General features: G+C 33.2%; 1 protein-coding gene across 2 annotated transcripts; it reads right to left on the bottom strand.

The window, feature by feature from the left end:
* Positions 1-480: 480 nt before the first annotated feature.
* On the bottom strand, positions 481-19,187 carry LOC132708336 (serine/threonine-protein phosphatase 2A 56 kDa regulatory subunit gamma isoform). Of its 2 annotated transcripts, XM_060680609.1 has the most exons (9): positions 18,860-19,187; positions 18,739-18,789; positions 15,686-15,854; positions 9,469-9,668; positions 9,020-9,354; positions 8,628-8,964; positions 6,952-7,238; positions 6,721-6,901; positions 481-2,434 (listed from the first exon to the last, which is right to left on the bottom strand). In XM_060680609.1, the coding sequence occupies exons 1-9, from the start codon at positions 18,860-18,862 to the stop codon at positions 2,294-2,296; spliced, it is 1,704 nt and encodes a 567-aa protein (XP_060536592.1). In that variant the 5' UTR covers positions 18,863-19,187; the 3' UTR covers positions 481-2,293. The 2 variants fall into 2 exon arrangements, with proteins under 2 accessions (XP_060536592.1, XP_060536591.1); XM_060680608.1 differs by lacking the exons at positions 18,739-18,789; positions 18,860-19,187 and adding an exon at positions 17,234-17,348.
* Positions 19,188-20,903: the final 1,716 nt, after the last annotated feature.

The raw sequence follows: 20,903 nt of genomic DNA on the forward strand, positions 1-20,903 counted from the left end.
CGTTTGTAAATTTTCCTATAAGGAATCCTTTAAAATTTTACTTTATCAACTTATTATATAACAAAAAATATTTGTAACACCTTTTCAATGCTGCGCAAGTCCTAGTGGACAAAAAAGAAATTTGAAATATACAATCTAATACAAAATAGTCCTTATTTTTAATTATATAGATAGAGCATTTCCTACAAGGTAAGGTAATAGAGTAAAATTTTAATGGATTCCTTATAGGTAAATTTACAGTTGTTATTTGGTCTGCAAACCTCATTTTTGATATAAAATCTCCCAGAAACTGTAAAATTTAAGACATCAAATATATCTAGAATTTTTTGAAGAATCCAAACAACCAATAATGGTGCATTTTATATGAAAAAGTTGATGTCCACTTCCAGTATATCCGGATGAGCAGCCATCTTGAAAATATTTTAGTTGTATTGCTCCCACCAACATTAGTTTAATGGATATGGATATGAAAACTCACAATTGAACAGTTCTAACATACTAAATTTATTATAAAACAAATGTTGCTTAAAATAAATGAGTAATACAATAAAGCTAAATATATATACTTTTTACAAAAATATAATATGGTTCAGGGCAATGTACTCTCAACTAAAACATAAAGATACTTCACAATATATGTATATACATTTTTCAAACTATGCTTTTGGAGCAATCTTCAAGCTACATTCATTCACTGCAACATTAAATTGCTCCGAAACTCTCAATATGTGCAGCATCCAAAAATTTTCGCGAAGTCAGCCAGCCCGGCCCAACCATTTTGAATTGCTTCAAGTATTGAGCAGAATATTTTATTTATAGTCTTTGGAACCCTCGTTAAGCCAGGAAAGAAGGCCGCGGGAAATGCACATTAATTAATCAAGCCTCAACTTACATAACTAAATACTATAAATAAAGGTTTGGCGAACCTAAACATTAAATCTAGATATTATTGAGAAAATTACACTTACCCTGATCCAACGCTAATGATTCGCGGGGTTTGCTTAAAACTTCTTTGTATTATTTTTTATAAAGCGGTCAACAATATTTGAACGTGTGGATTTTTGCATTATAATAGCATAGAAGAATCAACGTCTACAATTTTGATTAAATTTTGAGTTTCACTCAAACGAAATTCAAAAGCAAATGTTCTATGTTATAAAGGTGTTTCAAATTTTTGTTCTGTACATTTGAACTACTTAATATAACCATCGTCAGAAGTGTAACTTGGTCAACGCAATATAAAAATATCCTCATTTTCTTTATCAGTAAATAATAATAATTTTAAAGTTGAAGTGTTAGCACCAAACTTATTTTTACTAAAATTTTATTATATAAAGATTACAAGTTTGTATCAGAATTTCAACTAGCAAAACAATTTATTTAATGGCAAAATTCAAGGGGCATAATAATTAACCTACCAATTTTTATAATTTTTTGTTATTTACCTTTAAATAAATATCGTGATAAATCCCGACTAAGGAGATATTTTTCAAATGAAATGATCTGGATTTAAGCTATGTACAATCTACAGTGAATCACAATGTATATAACAATTTTTGGTAAAAACGCCATCAAGTGAAACAAAAAATTAAAATGTTCAATCAAGATCCAGATTTCAAGAAAAATAATACCATATCTTTAATTCTTTTTTAAAAAGGATAGGACAACTAAAATATTAAAAACAAATACTAAAAAAGTTTTAACTAGTTCAGAAAATTTTAGAATAAACGCGACATTGTTCTTCTAAGCACCCTTATTTTACTAGCGTTATATCTAAAAAATACAAGAAATTGTTAAGATGACACCAACTTGTGTTTAAAACAGAAACAAAATTGAGGATTATGGACAACAAAGGCACCATCGGGACACTGCCTAAAAAAAACCTAACCTAACTGAAATTTAATCCTAATCAACTAAATAAGGATTTTCATGTTTCGATTATGATGCTCTGCTATTAGCTTTTTTTGGCGAGTTCAATCTCAAAATTACCAAATTACAGTTCAATATTAGTTATTTTCATATGATCCCATAATGGGCATAATTTTTTTTTTAATTTGTTCACTTTTTGATCAGAAACCATACACAGACGGTCTCCTCTCCATTTCCTGCTCTTACATCCAAATTCGATTTTTAATAAAGATAAATGAATACATTAGTTCACCTAATACCATCGAGTTATTTCCTAACTGCTTAGTACTTTAAATTTTTCCCTCCTGCTTTTATATGACTTCAAAAGTAGAAATAGAAAACATTAAATATTGTTGGCACTAAGCTACCTAACCTTTGTAAAAGACTAGCATTTGTTGACGTCTGGCGGCGTAGAAAGGTATTCATCTGCTCGCTTGTGACTATTCAGCGCGGTTACTGTGTACTGGTCCTGCGGTAGTTCAGACTTGCGACGCATCAGGGGCTTATTTGCGTTGGTCTTTTTTGCCTACAAAACGACTAGATTCAGGATTCTACCATAACTATTGTATCATATTACAAAATGTCGTCCGTAATGAAAACCGTGATATTGAGCCAAATGCGGTGTGTTAAAGTTTAGTTTTCGAAATTGTTATTTATTTATAGCTCAAGCTCAAACCTAGATTCGGGGATTTTTCCAGAATAAGGTTACATCCTATTATTCATAAAGTTTAGTTTCCGAAATTGTTATTTCTGTATGGCTTAAGCAGTTTTTAAAATGACATGAAAACTTGGATTCCTTTTTTTTTGAGATAGCGAATACGATGACATTGTATTTTTTCAAATTATATGTAGAGGGTGTTAGTTACACCCTATAATTTGTCGATTTCATGTCATAATTTTTTTGTTAATAGACGTTTTTTTTTTAAGATAATATCTGAATGAGCGGAATATATCTAGGCATACTAAGCAGTTGAAGTGATTTTCTATTCACTTTTAAAATATAAAAAGATTTTTTGTTTAAATTAATGAATATCAATGCTAATGTGGCCGTGAATGTGTTAATATCTAATCCATAGGCTATGAACTGTTTTTGAGCCAGCGATATGACTTGGAATAAAATATTACAATGCAAATATCTCAAAAACTATGTGTTCGACATAAATGTGGTATGGTATAAAAAGGATCATCAAAATGAAATGAACTCAATCATAATCTTGAAAAAAAAACGAAGGGTATTAACAAAAAAGTTGTGATATTAAATACCGAGATTATAGGGTCAAAAAAAAAGCCCCAAAGAAACAACATTTTCGAGAACGAAACTGTATCTTGCTAACAGGCGAAACTTTACTACAGTATTTTTGCCTCAATATTATTATTTTCTCAAGTTTAACCTAGGTTTGCTTCTTTTTGGCGCGTTCACTATGAACCACCCTATATAAAATCAATTTCAGTTTTGAATTCACGGATAAATACAAAACAATACAATACAATAAGTGAAATTTAGTGCGTTTGCCGTTTTCTGACAATGTTGACAACAGTGATAAATATAATGTCCATGCTGTGTTGATGTGATAAAAAGCTTTTTGAACAACAACTAACAGGAGGTGCAGATAGATTGGATGATGTGAGATCCTCTGCCACTGTTGGAAAGCAACACTGAGCCTTACTTTGAAATGCTGATTAAGGCACGACGAAAAGTTTTATCGAGGCTTTTAGGTCAACAGACTATTTTGAAATAAAACTAAAAATTTTCTCTGAAAGGAAACTAATCAAACGCAGAATAGAATCAAAAGCAGTTTGATTCTATCCCTTCTAATTAAGCCACAGAATGCAATGGAACGTGGACATAGACACTGACACTTTGCGAGCTTTTTTGAGTAAGGTCTGGTCTGCAGCTATTATCACTATACTGCTGAAAAAAGCTCTTCCTAAATTGTTTGAAAAATTGACAGCAAAAAGCAAAATTTTCCAAAATATGTTGCAAACTTTGTTTATTGATGCAGGGTAAATATTGCCCAAGGTGTTGGAGACAATCAAGGAATGAAAAACTTTGTTAGGATGCAATTATACAATTTGTTTTGCCCATTCCAATTTGTGTACAAATGATGACTTCTGGTTAGCCTCAATTTTATAGATGAAAGTAATTATGAATTCTCTTCACAATAAAAAGCCCCATATTTAATTAGAACAGTACCAGAATATAAACATATACAAGTTTTATTACAATTGTCATAAATATAAAAAGCAAAATAAGTTCTATACAGTAAGAGGTTTATTCTATTAGAGTGTCATTAATTGTATCTAACTGTAAGTATCAATCTATTGCCGTTTAAAGATATTGTGGTCTACGCGAAGGGCCGTAGAACCTAATTGCTTTTAATAGCCATACATATGCAAATGGGACTTACTAAAATAATTTCCCAACAATCATTACTTAAACCTTAACATTACCAACTAACCAAATAACTAAACAAAAGGCAAATCAAGCATAAATTTACTTTTCTTAAGCAATTAATCAATACAATTGAGCAAAAAATTGGTTTGGGGGCATGAAAAATTCAAGGGAAATACTTACCTCGCCCAAAATTATATGTCGATTTACAAGAACACCATCCTTTTTATATCTTAGGAAACATTATAACTTCAGGGAAAAACATTAAATATTTAAATCACAACAAAGAAAATCACTAAAAACGGTTATTAAACTGGAATTTGACCTAATTTTATAATTGTTGGCGAATCCTAGCACAATTTTCTTGTTCTTACATTTTCAGCCATTTCGTTTTCTAACTGTCATATCCAGAACAGGAAAAAAATATTTGGGTAATTCCTTTCTCATTTTGAAGTCCGTTAGTCTGTGAGTTTTCTATTTACAGTCACCAAACTGTTTACTTAGTGGCCAATTAAGAAGTTCGCTTTGCCCTATCTCAAAAAGCCATAAAGACTAAAGCACCCTAGAGAAAAAGCTGGAAATTAATTTTAAATTTCCTAGAATGGCCGTAAGGTGGCATAATCGCATTCTAGAATTTTTTATCCTGTTTTTTGAGAAATAATTTTATATTACAGATAACTAAAGTGACCGTTTCAAAGTTGAGAAAAATTCAATTCTTTAAATGTTAATTGCCAATAACTTCAGAATGACTGAACACATTTTTCCAAACTTAAAGTCGTTCAAAAGGGCTCTTCTTAGGCCATCAACGCTGCCCTGAACGGATTGATAACTAAATCATTTTTATTGCACCAAAAGGACATCCAAATAAGGGTCTCAGACGCAAGTGAAAACCTCATTTCAATATCCCTTTCCTAACCTATATCAGTAAAAGAAAAAACAATATAATGTAGCAATCTTTGGATATATCTTCAGGATAGGTATCATTATTAAATACTACTATTCGCGCTTTTAGCAAGATACATTAATAAATAAATTAATATGTATTATGTATTAGCATATTGCTTGAATATTGCCATATAATATAATAAAAGAATGAAAAACAATAACAGAGATTAAACATTACACATTAGAGTCTAACAGAAACAGTTGCGTTGTCAATGTTTTGAAAATAAACATGAAACGCACTTCAACTTATGGAAAATGTATTTTTTGCAAATAAAGTCCCCAAATATACTATAAATAGTTGCAATCTTAATATGACTGCCACTTAAATACTGCAATTATAATTTTTGCTATTTTGTTTTCCAAAGCACACTTGGATTTGAAAATTTTTGAATTTTGGGTGGAGTGATGGGCAATATTTAATAATACTGAATGAGTATTGTTAAATGAGTATTATTGACATTTTAAATATTTTTTTTTTCCAAATTAAATTCTGTCTAAACATCAGATAACTGATCCTACTCTAGGATCAAACAACGAACGGATGAATGTATGTATACATATTTGCAAAAAAAAGAAGAAATTAGGATTTAAAAATAGCAGGTATGCGATATTATTTCCAGTTTTTATTTCTTTTGGCGATATTATGTTACAATAAAGATTTCGAAATACGGTTTTCACTAACTTATTAGACACTTATTTGGGTATATTTCATTGCAATTAAAGTGGTATAGTTCTTTTTTTTTTTTAATAAATTTTACTTATAGTGATGTAGCAAAACACCCTTTAGCGGCGTTACAAGCAATCTAAATCTTTGGGATGACAGCCTTGATAGAATAAAAAGTGCCCTTTTCAACAACTCCAAGTTTGAGAAAACGCGTTATCCGTTTTGAAGTTATTAACATTTATTTCCAAAAATCTTTGAATACTCCCACCTTTTTCTTAATGAAATAGGGAAAAACCAATTAACAAAATAGAAAAAACGCAATTTTGAAATCAAGAATGCGATTACGCTTCCTGGTGGCCATTTTAGAAACTTAAAAATAATTTTCAGCATTTTCTCTTGACCGACTTGGTTATAAGTTTTATCACCCCCCCCCCCCCGCAAATATTTACAATTACTTTTCGAGATACGGCCCAGTGTCCTTCTTAATTGCCCACCATGTGTAATTTATTTAAGTTCATTGAAAGTTTTTACACAGACACCTATTATTAAGAATTCCAAGAAACTATTTCCAAAACGGATCATGCCATAATAACTTTGGTCTCACTCAGAAATGGGCAAAAAAAAAAAACGATATTCGTTTCATGAGAAAATATATAATTCCAACAAGTCTGCCAAAGTAACAACAATCAATATTATATCCAAGCGATAAATTATTATTAATCTTAGTGTCTTTAAACTCTAAATCTGCCATCAGCGATCGTACCTTGTTGCTCAACCCATCACCATTAAGCTACACAAACTACTAATTTACCTCAATCGCTTCTTGTTCCAAATTTTCCAAGTTAACGTCCTCCTCGAATTCGGGACTCGCGATTACGCTAGATATATCCAGAAACATTCTGCCCCTCAGCAATTCAAATTCAGGTCTGCTCATCGCCAAAGATTCCACTTTGCACCACAACTCCATCCTTTGGTTCTGCCGCTCCCGTTCTCTGTAAGTCATAATAAAATAATCTCGTCATTTCAAATGTCTGCAACGAACTTTTGCCTTTCCTGACGATATTGCTTTGTGCACTCATCAAAAAGCTTCTGGTTCATCTCCATGAACAGTTTTAACGCGTTGTAAATGAGCCCGTGAATGGTTTTGTTCCAGTGACTCTTGGAGTTTTTGTAGAGGCTCGGAAACATAATCGGCAGTATTTCGGTAGCATTTTCCGCCACCAAAGACATTACGTATTCATTGTTCCAGTAGTACAGCGCCCTCTCGGCCACTTGGAAGTGCGGGGAGCTTACGCACTTAGATAACTGACGGAAGAGAGGAACCATAACCTAAAATTTTAAATTGGAAACTCTGTTTAAAAAAAATGCCTTTGTAAAACATAAAATCGTCACTTAAGCTTTTTTTTTAAATTTTAGATATAATAGAGCAGACACTACTCTTCGTAAGAAAATATCATACAGTTTTATAAATCAATATCGCTTGAGATACGCAGAAATTGCTTAGACGTAATTTTTCTTTATAAAAACCTTCTTGTACAAGTCACTTATCTTTTAATGCTAGTCCTTATTTAGTGGGCACTAGGCTAACTTTTTCTATAAAAAGAATCAGATTTAATTACTTCCTAAACTTTCCGCTTATTAGATGTATAGTAACTGTATTTTTCTGAAAAACGAAGATACAGACTTATTCAACTTAAGCCTACGCCTGTTTCTAAGAAACATGGAAAATTTTGTAACATTTTTTTAATTACTGCCTATTAGCTTAGGAAATATCTGGTTAAGTTTCTTTTGTATTCCCGACCATGTGTAATCTTATGTTAAATATGCGCTATCCTGTAATTGGTTGGTTAGCCTTTGGGTGTATAAAATAAAATAACAAATAAATATTGTCATACCACCCAAAGTATTTTAGATAAACCCCCAAAAAAGTAAGACAGCGGTAAGATCTGGGCTATTGGCTAAACATAGTATCGCTTAGCTTAATCCATGTTGGATATGTATTATTCAAATATTTTGTCACTGGGGCAACAATTTCCGCTATTTAATTGATTTGTGTGTTTTCTAAAAGATTTTTTTATAGATTCCCTTAAAATTCTTAAACAGATTTCTTCAGTCATTATAAAAAATGAGTTCAATAATTTGGCGTTTTTTTAGACCACCCCAAACGTTGAAGGATCCATATCCTGAACGTTTAACTTCTAAATATCTTACGCATTTTCTACCGACCAGTGAGGGCATCCCTGCTGTGGTAAAACTAGATTCATCGGTCCATAAAATTTTATGAAAAACCATTAATCATTGTTCATCAGTTGCAACATTGTTTAGAAAATGCTAATCCCTGAGTATTATTGTCCTCAATCAAATGCTGAACTTTGCTAAACTTAAAAGAGTGGATTTTTCACTTTTAGAATTTAATGGATTTTCAAAATATTTTTAAATATTATATTAATTATTCCTAATATAACATTTAAATTTGGCAAACCACTGGGGGGCAGCCGAAGATTTTATTTTTGGCTAATTTTGGAATTAATGTAAATTAATAACAACATTTTTCAAATTAAAGTAAAAGAAACTTAAATAATATACAGCTTTTGGTACACCCTGTACATAAATAAATAAATAAATATTAAATCTCCACATTAAACACTACAACTTTTGCATTATTTTTTCTAATGCAAAATAAAACATTTATTTATTTAAAATAGATCAATCCTGTACCTTTTGAAACTCAGCCGGTTCAATAACGTCTAGTATTTCTTCAAGCTCGTTCAAGAACATAACCTCTTTGGGGCTGTGAGTCTTGGGCCAGTATTTTAGCAGGCTCTGGATTACAGGTTGCGTTAGGGACGGGTCTTTTTCCAAGAATTGTACCACGCAGTAAGCGAGCTGGGGATGGTATACAGACAGGGACTTAACCTTGTGTAGAGGCATCAGTACTCGCAAGAGAAAAACCTTGTGTTCCTCTTTGAGAGGTAAAGCAAAACCATTTATGATTGATCCCAGGATCTCTAGGAGCTCGGCGATACCATTATGGTGTTCCGTCTCATAAATAAATCTACAAATTGCCATCATCCTTATCAGGAATAGTTTTCAAAGCCGCTTAAAATTACCGATAAAACACATTGTTGATTTGTTTCCTGATGAACGCCCGCAGAGCTAGAAACTTTCCATAAATCCGGTGGAGGGTTGTTTTTAACAAATCCCTCTCCCTGGGGTCCTCGGAATCAAACAAGTCCAGAAGCTGCAGAACAAATTTTTGATCGATGTATTTCTTCGCCACGCTTGCTTGAAAGTCTGGCGCTTCCAATACGCGCAAGAATAGTTCATATATCAGTTGCAGATGTGGCCAAGCCGCCTCCAGTGTGGGCTCGTCCTCCTCAGGATCGAATTCTGCACCATTGGGGTTAGATGATGGCGGCAAAGTTCTAAACAGGTTGACAGAGAACTGAAACGAAAACACCATTGTAAAGTCAAAATGTGTTTGCGAGAGAGAGAGAGAGAGAGAGAGAGAGAGAGAGAGAGAGAGAGAGAGAGAGAGAGAGAGCAAATTTTAACCTACCATATTTACTGCTTCGGGATAGACGCTTTCAGTGATTACACCCTTATATTGAGTCACGAATTCGACCATTTCTGTAAGTGCTGTTCTTTTCACTTCTTTCCATTTTAAATCTGATAAGGGATCAGCAGCAAAGTCGAAAAGCACGCAGCACTGCCTCAGCTTCTGTATGAAAAGTTCTTCTCTATCGCTTGGAGCTGCTTCTATAATGTTTTGATTTTGATTTATAGATAATAGTATTAATTAATTGTATTATTAATTAATTAAAAAATATTAATTGTATATTATTGAAGTATTGTTGAAGAGTTTGGTATTTGGGGTTTGTGATTGTTACAGTTGTCAGGTTATCTGAATGAATAGATTTCTCTCCTCCATAATAAATGTATTATCGGGTGTGTCTCAGGAGTCAACTACCTACTTTTTGCAGATGATCTCAAAATATTTCAATGCATATGCTGAGGTGAAGCTGTGATATGAAGTATGAAGGATGCAAGGTGTGTATGTCCTTTTCTAGTGGTAACAACATATTTTTGAGGTATCTAAAGTGTCTGGGCTAGAAGAGTTTTCAGATGGAAATTGATGAGGTAGGTGAGCTTCATAGATTGGCTTCCTTGAAGAATTAAAGATCAGTGCTTTGATTTTAAGGGTATTATTGCTTCTTGCGTTTTGTCAAGTTTTAATTTCCATGTTCCTCCCAGAGAAATGAGGTCAATTTTTGTCTACCGCACTGACTAATACTCGACATGCCCAGAATATGCCTCTAAATAGTTTGATCTCCTGTGGTAAACAAATATGCCCACGAATTATTATGTGTTTACGTCAATAATTATAAAATCAAGCTAATGCATATTTTGTTAAATAATTTATAGTATTTTGCTCAAATTTCACCCATACTTATGTTAGTAGGTATTGTCTTTTACAATTAGCCATCTTGAAATATAGTTTGCCATCTATAGTTATGTTAGATTGATAAGATACTTGCTATTATACATATCTGATCTGATAAATCTTTAGCGGCACCTAACTTCCTTATTTTAAATGAAACACCTGGTTTATTTCGTTTTTGGCTTTCAGGGGAAATTTCATAACATGTCCTTATTCCTTATTCTTCCTTATTTTAAATGGGACATTGGGTTTATTATTTAATTTTAATGTTTCTGAGGAAATTTCGTGGTAGGAAACACCCGGTTTATTATTTCGTTTTTGGTTTTTTGCGGAAATTTCGTGGTAGGTTCTTCTAAAATTGGCAAACACAGTAGGTTGTATGTACCGAGTAAGAGGTAAAAAAGTCATTGGGGTGAAAAAATTTGACCAAAGCGACCAAAAGAATTAGCTGCAAATTATTTATTAAATTTTTAGATTGTCCGTCAGGGAACGAAATCGCATCGAATTTTAAATTCTATTTAACTAACTAACCTAAACAGTTATAATTCCGTCATTCGTAATACTGTGGACCCATGGGAAACCACTTTGGTATTTTTCGGAACCGAACGAATCGCGAACCGGCGAAGGCTTTATAAAAGCACTGGCTAAGTCGGATTTTGAGTAGCTCCGATAGATTATTTTTGATTGACTATTTTGTAGTTGATCTAGCGGGTCGCGGATCATTGGACTCCCTATAATAATCCATTAAGTGCTTAGATTATTCATTTGTTTTAAGCACTGTATTGTGCGTTCTTTTAATATCTCCGAGAAGCCTAACCCTGTCGCCTCGCTAACCATCAGAGCCCGCCACTCAGGCTTTCTATTTCTATTTTATTATTTTTATTATATTATTTTAATTATTTTTTACGATTTCCGACATATATATCTACCACATAGAAATTTGCCACACAGGCTATGATATGACATCGCGTTATTCATACCCGGGGAACCAATATAATATTGTGGCGAGTAATGGCCGACTTCGCATCGTTTATAATATCGAAGGAGGAACACACCAGAGCCTTCCAAAACGCGGACCAAAATGCAAAATGATAATGATTATAATTATTGCGGATTGGATCGCCGTGAGGCACGTCATATTAAATTATTGTTTAAAAACAATGATATATTTTCCGATAGAGGTAGTGAATATCTACCAAATTAAGTGAACACGGATCAGTGGGAAAGCGAGGTAAATGAAAATATAAGTTTTCAAGATACAGATTTGTCAAATGTCGAAGTTAACGACTTTCGTGCGGTTTAATAAAATAACATCTGACGGAAGATTCATTGGAGATTAAATTTTTCTTAGATATTTTCACTGCAGATGTTACTTAGTATATAGAAGTAGAAAATATATGCAATACAACAAAATGAAAAGTGGAAACCATGATAATGTTTAGAAGTAAAAAACTGGAAATCCACTACTATTCAACCCAGTTTTTAGTAAGTCAAGAGACAGATATTTACAAATCTTTACAAATCTTCATTTGGCAAGTTGGGTAGTTTGGTGAAATTTGTTGAATTATTTTGATTTTAAATACCATTTGGTATACTAAATAATAAATTAGCGTTTTATTTGCTAAATTCGGGATAATTATAAGGTTGTTCGGAAAGTCATTTCGTTTTTTCCCGTCAGAGGACTTAATTACGTTTTTTCGAAACCAACTTCACACTTAAGCCGCATAACCATTATATGTCTTGAGAGCTGATATTGCAAGGCTTGTGTGTGAAAAAGTTCTATTAATTATACGCAGTAGTTTTTGGTTGGTGCCCTTTTAAATATGGAGAGCAATAAGCAGCATTTTCGTCATATTTTACTTCAGAAAAGGTAAAAATGCTGTCCAAGCGAGAAAAAAATTCACGGATGTGTATGGAGAAGGCGTGTTAACAGTACGCCAGTGCCAGAACTGGTTTGCAAAATTTCGATCCGGCAATTTTGATGTCGAAGATGCACCACGGTCTGGAAGGCCGGTCGAAGCTGACAAAGATGCGATAAAGGCATTAGTTGATGCAAATCGGCGAATAACCACAAGAGAGATCGGTGAGAGATTAAATTTGTCGAATTCGACTGTTTATGGCCATTTGAAAGGCATGGGCTTAACCTCGAAGCTCGATGTGTGGGTGCCCCATGTCCTTACGGAGCGAAATTTGTGTCGTCGCGTTGACGTGTGTGATTCGCTCCTCAAACGTCAAGAAAATGATCCATTTTTGAAGCGGATTATTACTGGGGACGAAAAATGGGTTGTATACAACAATGTTAAACGCAAGAGGTCATGGAGCAGAAAAGGAACCGGCTCAAAGCGTGTCAAAAGCCAACATTCACCAAAAAAAGGTGATCCTCTGCGTTTGGTGGGATGTCAAAGGAATCGTTTTTTTTTTGAGCTTTTGCCGGACAATACAACGATTAATTCATAAGTCTATTCTCATCAACTGGACAAATTGAATGATTCACTTAAAGAGAAGAGGCCCGAATTAATCAACAGGAAGGGTGTAGTGTTCCACCAGGATAATGCGAGACCTGACACAAGTTTGGTCACTCGCCAAAAACTTTTACAGCTTGAATGGGACGTACTGCAACATCCACCATATTCTCCAGATCTGGCGCCTTCGGACTACTATTTGTTCCGGTCCCTGCAAAATTTTTTGGATGGCAAAACCTTTACCTCAAATGAAGATGTCAAAAACCACCTGAACCAGTTTTTTGCCAGCAAGGACCAAAACTTTTATGAGAGGGGAATTATGTTACTGCCAGAAAGGTGGCAAAAGGTGTTGGACCAGAATGGCCAATATATAATTTAATAAAATATTTATTCATTATACGAAAACTGTCTTTCATGTTCCCCAAAAAAAACGAAATGACTTTCCGAACAACCCAATCCATATTAATAACAACCGCGAAAATGTTTTTTTTCCCAAAAATCCAACTATTTTTAGCGTTAAGCTCTCGTATTAATATTTTATGTAAGGATGAAGATGCGATTATCACTGGGATGACAAAAAGGGCGTATCGTCAGAAAACGCCACCTGGTGCCAATTGCTTAAAGACTCTTTCACGGGGTACTGTAATACTATTTACAAATCTTCTGGATTTCTCCTGCGTCGGTTGTGCGAAACTGTATTGCGTATATTGCCAAAGAAACCTATATTAACAATGAGCATTCTCTCTACATAACTTTTATAGTACTACTATTTGTAGTATTTATTTGAAAGAATGACTAATTCTCATTTTCAAAATTAAACCATTCCTAAAATAGGGAGATACCGCTTATGAACGTTCTGATATTTGTTTAGTTATAGAGTGGAAAGATCTAAGAAATGTTACAACGATCATCACTATGCACGAAATTGTGTGCAGTAGACACTCAACTCAAAATGGATCGATCCTATATGATGATTATCAGCATTGACACTTTACATAAATCTAGCATATGGCACACATGGTGTGTTCTCTGCTAAACAGACGATCAAACATTCACTTGCAAAATTCTGACTTTGACTTAACCTTATAGATTAACTTTTGGAAAGTGTAAAGGAAAAGTTTGTGTTCCTTGTTACCTAAAACTTAATAACAATATCAAATCCATTATAGGTACTGACAAGCAAATCAACCTTGGTAATTTTGTCATGTCGAATCTGATTGCAAGTTTATAAATGTCAAATTTTGGTCAGGGGCGTAACTTCTCACAGGTACAGGTAACAAAACTGCACTAAATTTATGTGAGTTCACTTTAAGACTTTTTTCTTATAATTTCGGAGACGTTGTGTTCTGTTAGGAGAAAAAGTTACACTTGATTGATATCGCTAAGATGGATCGTTTTCGAGAAAAACAGATTTCAAAAATACAGTGTTTAGCATGACGTCTTATTTATTCACAAAAAATTGAAACAGAATCGACATGATTGTTATTTTGACGACCGTTGACGTGTTTCTTTTTTCACACTGTCTCTGAAGTTTTTTTTTATTTGGTTTTTATAAGTATGGAGCGTTTTTCGAACAGAGAATTAGCAGATAATAATGTTATTTGCAGTTATTGCAATGATAATACGCATGGAGCTGTACAAGACTACAAAAATCTAGCAGAACGAGAATTGTTTAGTCGACCTCAGCGGCAAGGAAGGTCTATAGCAGTGGTCGCCAACCTCTTCAATGTGTTGAGCTACTTTGTTAATTTTGGAATAAACAGTGAGCTACACCTATGACCTGTCTATAACAATTAGATTGTTTTGTGGAATTTTGAAGCTTCTCTGATTTTTGCAGTTTGTATTTTTAAAATTAAAATTGTTGTGAGAGCTACCAGAATTGCCTCCGCGAGCTATCGGTAACTCGCGATCGACAGGTTGGCGACCTAGGGTCTATAGGAAATTATGATTATGAGGGAGTTCCAACCAAAATTGAGAGAGGGAAATTCTCAAATAGCATTAAGACTCCAGGCAAATATCACCAATTTCTTCACATCAACATTTTTCTATCAATTATTTTCCGCCGTTATTTTCCAGTTTTGTGACGTAGATAGATGCAAGAACTACTCCAGCATTATCTAAGAGTACAGAATTTAAGACCACAAAACTTTCCAAATCGTTTACAATTTTGCCAATGGATTTCCAAAGATCCAAAATATTTCGGACAAAAGTTCATGGCCTTATGAGGCAACATTTTTAACAGATAAAACTTTTAACACTCACTACGAACACTTCCGGAGTAATGAGAATCCAAGGGTTGTTTGAAGAACATAGTAATAGGTAATAGGTAATGCAACAATACATTAGTAGGCCCTTTTATTTTGCAAATAGATTAAATGCCTACTTCAATTTCCTTACAAATGATCTGGCAGAATTGTTAGAGAACATTCAAAATAATCGAAATGTGTTTGAGAAGTTAATGTAAATAATAATTTTTCATTGTTAGGCTCTGTATATGCAGATATGACGTTGGAACAATAGAGCAATAAGTGTTATTTTAAATAGAAGTGAAGACTACATGCAAATGAGTAGAAAATGCCTGTAATATTGAAAATCGCGAAAGACGACGATTATTTTTAAATAAAGACAATAATTTGAAGTAGTTTAAATATGTTAGAACCAGACACTTCACAATTTTGCAGTTTAAAAAAAGGGAGTATGGTTGTGTGCAAGCATTCAATGAAAGTAGACATTTTAGTGCTGCGTTTTATTTTATATGCTTGTGAATTGTCAGCTTCCCAGTGTCGAAAAGACACAGATTTCAAACTAGCTGTTTAACCATTGAATAAACAAAAAATGCTGGGTGGTATTTTATACGACTATCAGCAGCTTACCTTTTAAAAGGGGTAACATTTCCAATTCTCTGTTTTTGGTAATGTTGAAACGAGAACTGGAATGTCGTTTGTCTTTCTTAGTCATAGGACCTTGGATAGCTCCTGCGGTTAGTTTAGTTTTGTTGAGCGGCGTCGGAGGTGGCGGACCACTCCCTAAGTTATTCTTTGGCTGCAATTACAAAAAAACTAGAAATTGAAACTATAAAGCTAATGCTAATCACACATTGCGCGCAGCTTAGACTAGCACATAACAGAAGTACCACTACAGAAAATCGTTCATATGATAAGTGAAAAAAATACAGAATTTATTATATAGCATTTTTTATTACGAATACAAGGTGGTGTTACACCAAAACATTGAAAATTTAATAAAAAATCTTATTTGTGATTAAAACAATGTAGAATCATATTTTGTCGTACATTGTTATATTCGTATTAAAAACTGCTAATACATGGACCATATGAATAAATAAAGTTGATGATGTCACCAAAACGAATCGTGGTGGCATTTATTTCTTTATATCTCTTTAACCGACACCAGAAGAAAGTAGAAACGAAGATTTTTTTTTACGTATCTTCCGAAGTGATCAGAAATGTTTAGTTTTCTCAACAGCATTAAATTTTGCAACTTTTTTCTAATTTAACCTTCTTCGTATCTCTTATTGTTTCCAATATCCCCTTAATAGACATTCCTATCTTGGACACACTGCATATAGAATAATTACAAATCTTCTGGAAAAGCCAAATAGAATGATTAGAGAAACGTCAGCAAGTTCGATTTATCAATAAAAAAACGAAAGAGTAATCCAAAAGATTTGTAGATGTGTAACTGTGTACCTTCTCCAGATGAAAAAAAACACTAATGGGGAATTCGAATAATCTAGTGAACTAAGTAATAATCAAATAAAAAAAAAAGACTATATAACATAATTAGAATCTAAATATAATTTTTAATATATTACAACAATAGTGAATAATAATTATTGTCACTAGAGTTGTATAACATTATTATCTTCCCTTACACTATCAATAAAAATTAACTACATTCATTAATTTATAACAAATTTCACGGAGTTCATTTTTACATAGGTTCATATGTTCAAGTAAAAAACAAAAAAAAGTAAAAAAAAAACGGAAGGCATCATAGAGAAAGTTGCAACTTATGTTTAATAGAGACGCGAAGTGGGGATAAAACTAACAAACGATATATTAATTATATAAGTAAACAGATTAAATGTGCTTTGTTAATTTCTTTATTTTTCAGACAAAATGGTGTATTTTTATAATCATAGTTGTTTCCATCTATGAAAGAAATAAAAGAAATGAGAATACTATAGAAACTATTTAAAATTGTAGTATTGATTAGTTCAAAAAATTGACATAAACCTAACAAAACGCGACAATAGATGAATAATAAAATAAATTAATAAATGAAACTGAATTACCCTTTATGAACATTGTAAAACAAACTAAGAATTTACAAATCACAAATAACTTTACACCAATAAATTCCTCAAAATACAAATCTTGGACGTCACAGGTACTTACACCATTTCTACCCAATAGGGTGGACAAAAATGAGATGAAGACAAACAACACAATGACGCCGCCGTACAACCACATCATGTATCGCACAATACATTTTTTAATAGTCGGCAATATAACGTCACCAGAAAACTATCGGAAAAAAAATAACAAATGCTAAAAGTAAATTCGTTTTACTTAAATAAATGCATATTGTCGAAACACGAGCAATTTGCAATTATACAGATTACACTTAAATACCCGTCTAAACGGTGTAAAACAAAATAAAATTAAGTGTTCCTTTTTGTTAATAATCAACTGGGAAAAGGGACGTGTGTGATCTCATATAAGATATACATAAAAGAGAAAACGGTTACAACTCCATAAACATGGAAAATGGATGACAGAAGATTTCAGATTTACTTTAACCCATGGGAGAGGTAATAAGAATAATAAATAATTGGAAAAAGCTGAAATCAACTGGGGAGGATGAGACTCTTTCCTTAAAAAAAAATCTGCTAATATACCTCTTACAGATAGTGTAACCCTTGTTAGGTACAGGAATTTAACCCTGATAGCTTAACAATAGCACTTGTCAACCCAATATACAAAAAGGGAGAAAAATATTAAATAATAAACTAAACATTTGTGATCAGAATAGCTTTATGAAACCCAAAAGCACAATTTGTGCCATCTATCAAGCATTACTTAATATACTTAATATATTAAACAAGGCAATACTCTTTGACAGCTTGTCAAATGCTGACCTTTCTCGCTATTGCTTGCATTAAGTGTGAACCACAAGACTGCCTTACATAAAATTGGAATTATTTTTTGGGGTAACTCTGTGGACTTCAATAGGGTATTTGTTACATAACAACAATGTCTGAATGCCATATTTGATATTGGTCCCAACACAGTTGAGTCTATTTTAACTGAACACAGGGTGTTTATTGTTACATACTGGTATGTGCTCGGGGGGTTTCTCGAGTCTGGACCAGTACATGTCGCCTGCGAGAGGTTGTTGTTGATGCCATCTTGAACAGTCACTTCACTGTTTCTATTTCATACTGACATATCTTACATGCGACATCCCCTGTTAGATATTTGAGAGAACCCTCCCTTGATGGCATTATATTATACTATTAAAAAATGAAGACTCGTTCTAAGATAATTTGCATGAATATGAATATAACAAATGCCAACTAAAACAAAACATATTAACCTTACATATATAGAAACATAACTAACCAAAATTAACCACCTGCCGCACTAAGGGATGACAAGAGGGTGTTAACCAACATAGTTGTAGTGTGGTTGAAATGAAAGGTAAAACAAGAACCTATAGTATACATCATGTTCTTGACAAACTTTAAAATCAAACTGTCAGTGTCAAATACCTTGACTTTTGTTGTGCGCATTGACTTCAGGATTTCAGAATATAACAAACATTACTTCATTACCAGTATTTTTATAGTATTCCTAACAATATAAGTTTTAAGCAAATACCAATTTTTGGTTGAACTTACCTCCATATCGCCTTCGCCGTTTCGATTTTTGTCAGTTTTAGGTTTTCCTTCCTGTAATGAATGCAAAAACTTAAATCCGTCAAAAAACTCGGATATGGAAACTCAACCGATTTGAACTTACCATATTTCTGCTGGGTTATTTGAATACTTGATGGAGTAAAACGTTAGGAGCGCACCTTAAAACATTCAGTTTATTAAAAAAAACTCCGAAGAAAACAAAAAAGGACCAGATTAAAAACTAGCATTAGTTGAGGGAAGGTGGATCACAAAAATTTTCTGCGCATCAGCTTGTAAATAATAAAATACACGTGAGTGGTAATGCTGTTTTGCATTCAAACAAGAAAAATACTGAATTCAAAGAACTCAACACAAGGGTTAAAATGTACACCGGACATATTTCCACAACATAAATACCATTTTCTGATTAGACTGCCATCTATTCCGCAAAGTCGAAGCAGAGAATGCAGACTTTGGTGTTTGGTAAAGCAATCGTAACCCCTAAGAAAATTTGATTTGCCAATTATTTTAAATGTTTGAATTCTGTGACAAAATGGCTCACTAATCCGTGGTAAAGAAAAGGAGAATCAAATATCAACAATTAAACTTAATTTATTTTTCGTTCATTTAAAAACCACTATTATCCAGCATGCGCAAAAAAATATCGTCATAGTACCATATCTGTTATATCCTTACAATTTGGCAGCTGTGATCGTTACGATTCTGTCGGGAAAATGGAATAGTTTGTGGACGAGCAACATATGCATTAAAATGTACAGTCATCGTTTTAAAACATGTAACGATTCAACGGAAGCAGTGTATTCAAACAAACAAAAAAGGAAAGTTACTTCCGACGCCGCATAAGTATACATGCATAAGTGTTTGCGCCGCACTACATCCCTTGATCGAAATATATAAGCGCCAACATAATTCGCCTAAGGCCGTGGGTGCGATTGCTGTCGAGACCCTTAGGTGAGATTGGTCGTTGACCAAATATTAAATTAAAAATAATAATAAATGTGGGGAGTATTTGAAATAGGTGTAAGCTCATAGAAACAAAAGTTTAAAAAATAAATAAATAACTTCTATTGGCTTAAAGTTATCACCAATATCACCTGTTAAATTATGATTTTGTATCTTAGAGTTAAGTTGGCAATGTCTAATTTGTATTCTGTGCCTTTTCGTTGTGGTCTGTGTTTTGTTTGACCAGAAACCAAAACGAACAACAGAACGATAGAACTGTGGTGGTGCACACGTTTTGTAATAAAAATTCAGTTAGAGGAATCCCGTTTTATCATTTTAACATGGTAGCAGAGGTTTGTGGTTATTGTAAAATCAAAAATTGAGATAAGAGATGAAGTAAAAGAGAAAAGTAAAATGGCTTCTGAAAAGAAGGACGAACTGATCTTGCAAGTGTTTGATGGAACCAGGTAGGACAAATGGAAATTTCGACTTATGTTGCTGCTGCAAATGAGGGATTGTGAATATGTAATTAAAAGGCAAGAAAGACCTGAAAGAATCACCGAATTTGAATGGAACAAAAAGGAATTGAGAGCAAGGAACTACATAGTAAGTAGTCTCAACAATACACAACTGGAACTAATTATATCACAGCATACGCAAAAAAGATTATACAAAAATTAGACGAAGTATGTAAAGAGTAGTGCTATTAAGCTGTTATGTAACAGAAAGTTGTTAGATTTAAAAATGAGTGAAAGAGATAACCCAACGAAATTTTTCAATGAATTCGGGAAACTATGTAACGAACTCAAAAGTACAGAAGATATAACCCACGAAGACCAACTAAACGATTTACTGCTTGCGATGAGAGAAAGTCATATCAAAACTAAATATAGAATTTCAAAAACGAGAGAGTAGTAGTGGAAATAAAACGTCACAAGTTTTCAATGTTTCTCGTGGAAGAAGTCAGAGAGGCACCTCGTGAGGAGCAAGAAGTTACTCAAACACAAGTCAACAATCAAGAAGTCAAGGAAGTTCAGCAAATTACAGAGAGAGTGAAAATCTACCAAAATGTTACAAGTACAATCAGATAGAGCACATTCAAAAATATTGCAGAAGTTATTCATGAGGCCAACGAAGAGAAGAAGTCAGTTGACATGTTGCAAGTACATCAAAAATAGAAAATATCAACAGCAATTACACATTCC

This window comes from Cylas formicarius, unplaced genomic scaffold, assembly GCF_029955315.1.
Source record: "Cylas formicarius isolate icCylForm1 unplaced genomic scaffold, icCylForm1.1 PGA_scaffold_10__41_contigs__length_53128322, whole genome shotgun sequence".
Taxonomy (NCBI): domain Eukaryota; kingdom Metazoa; phylum Arthropoda; class Insecta; order Coleoptera; family Brentidae; genus Cylas; species Cylas formicarius.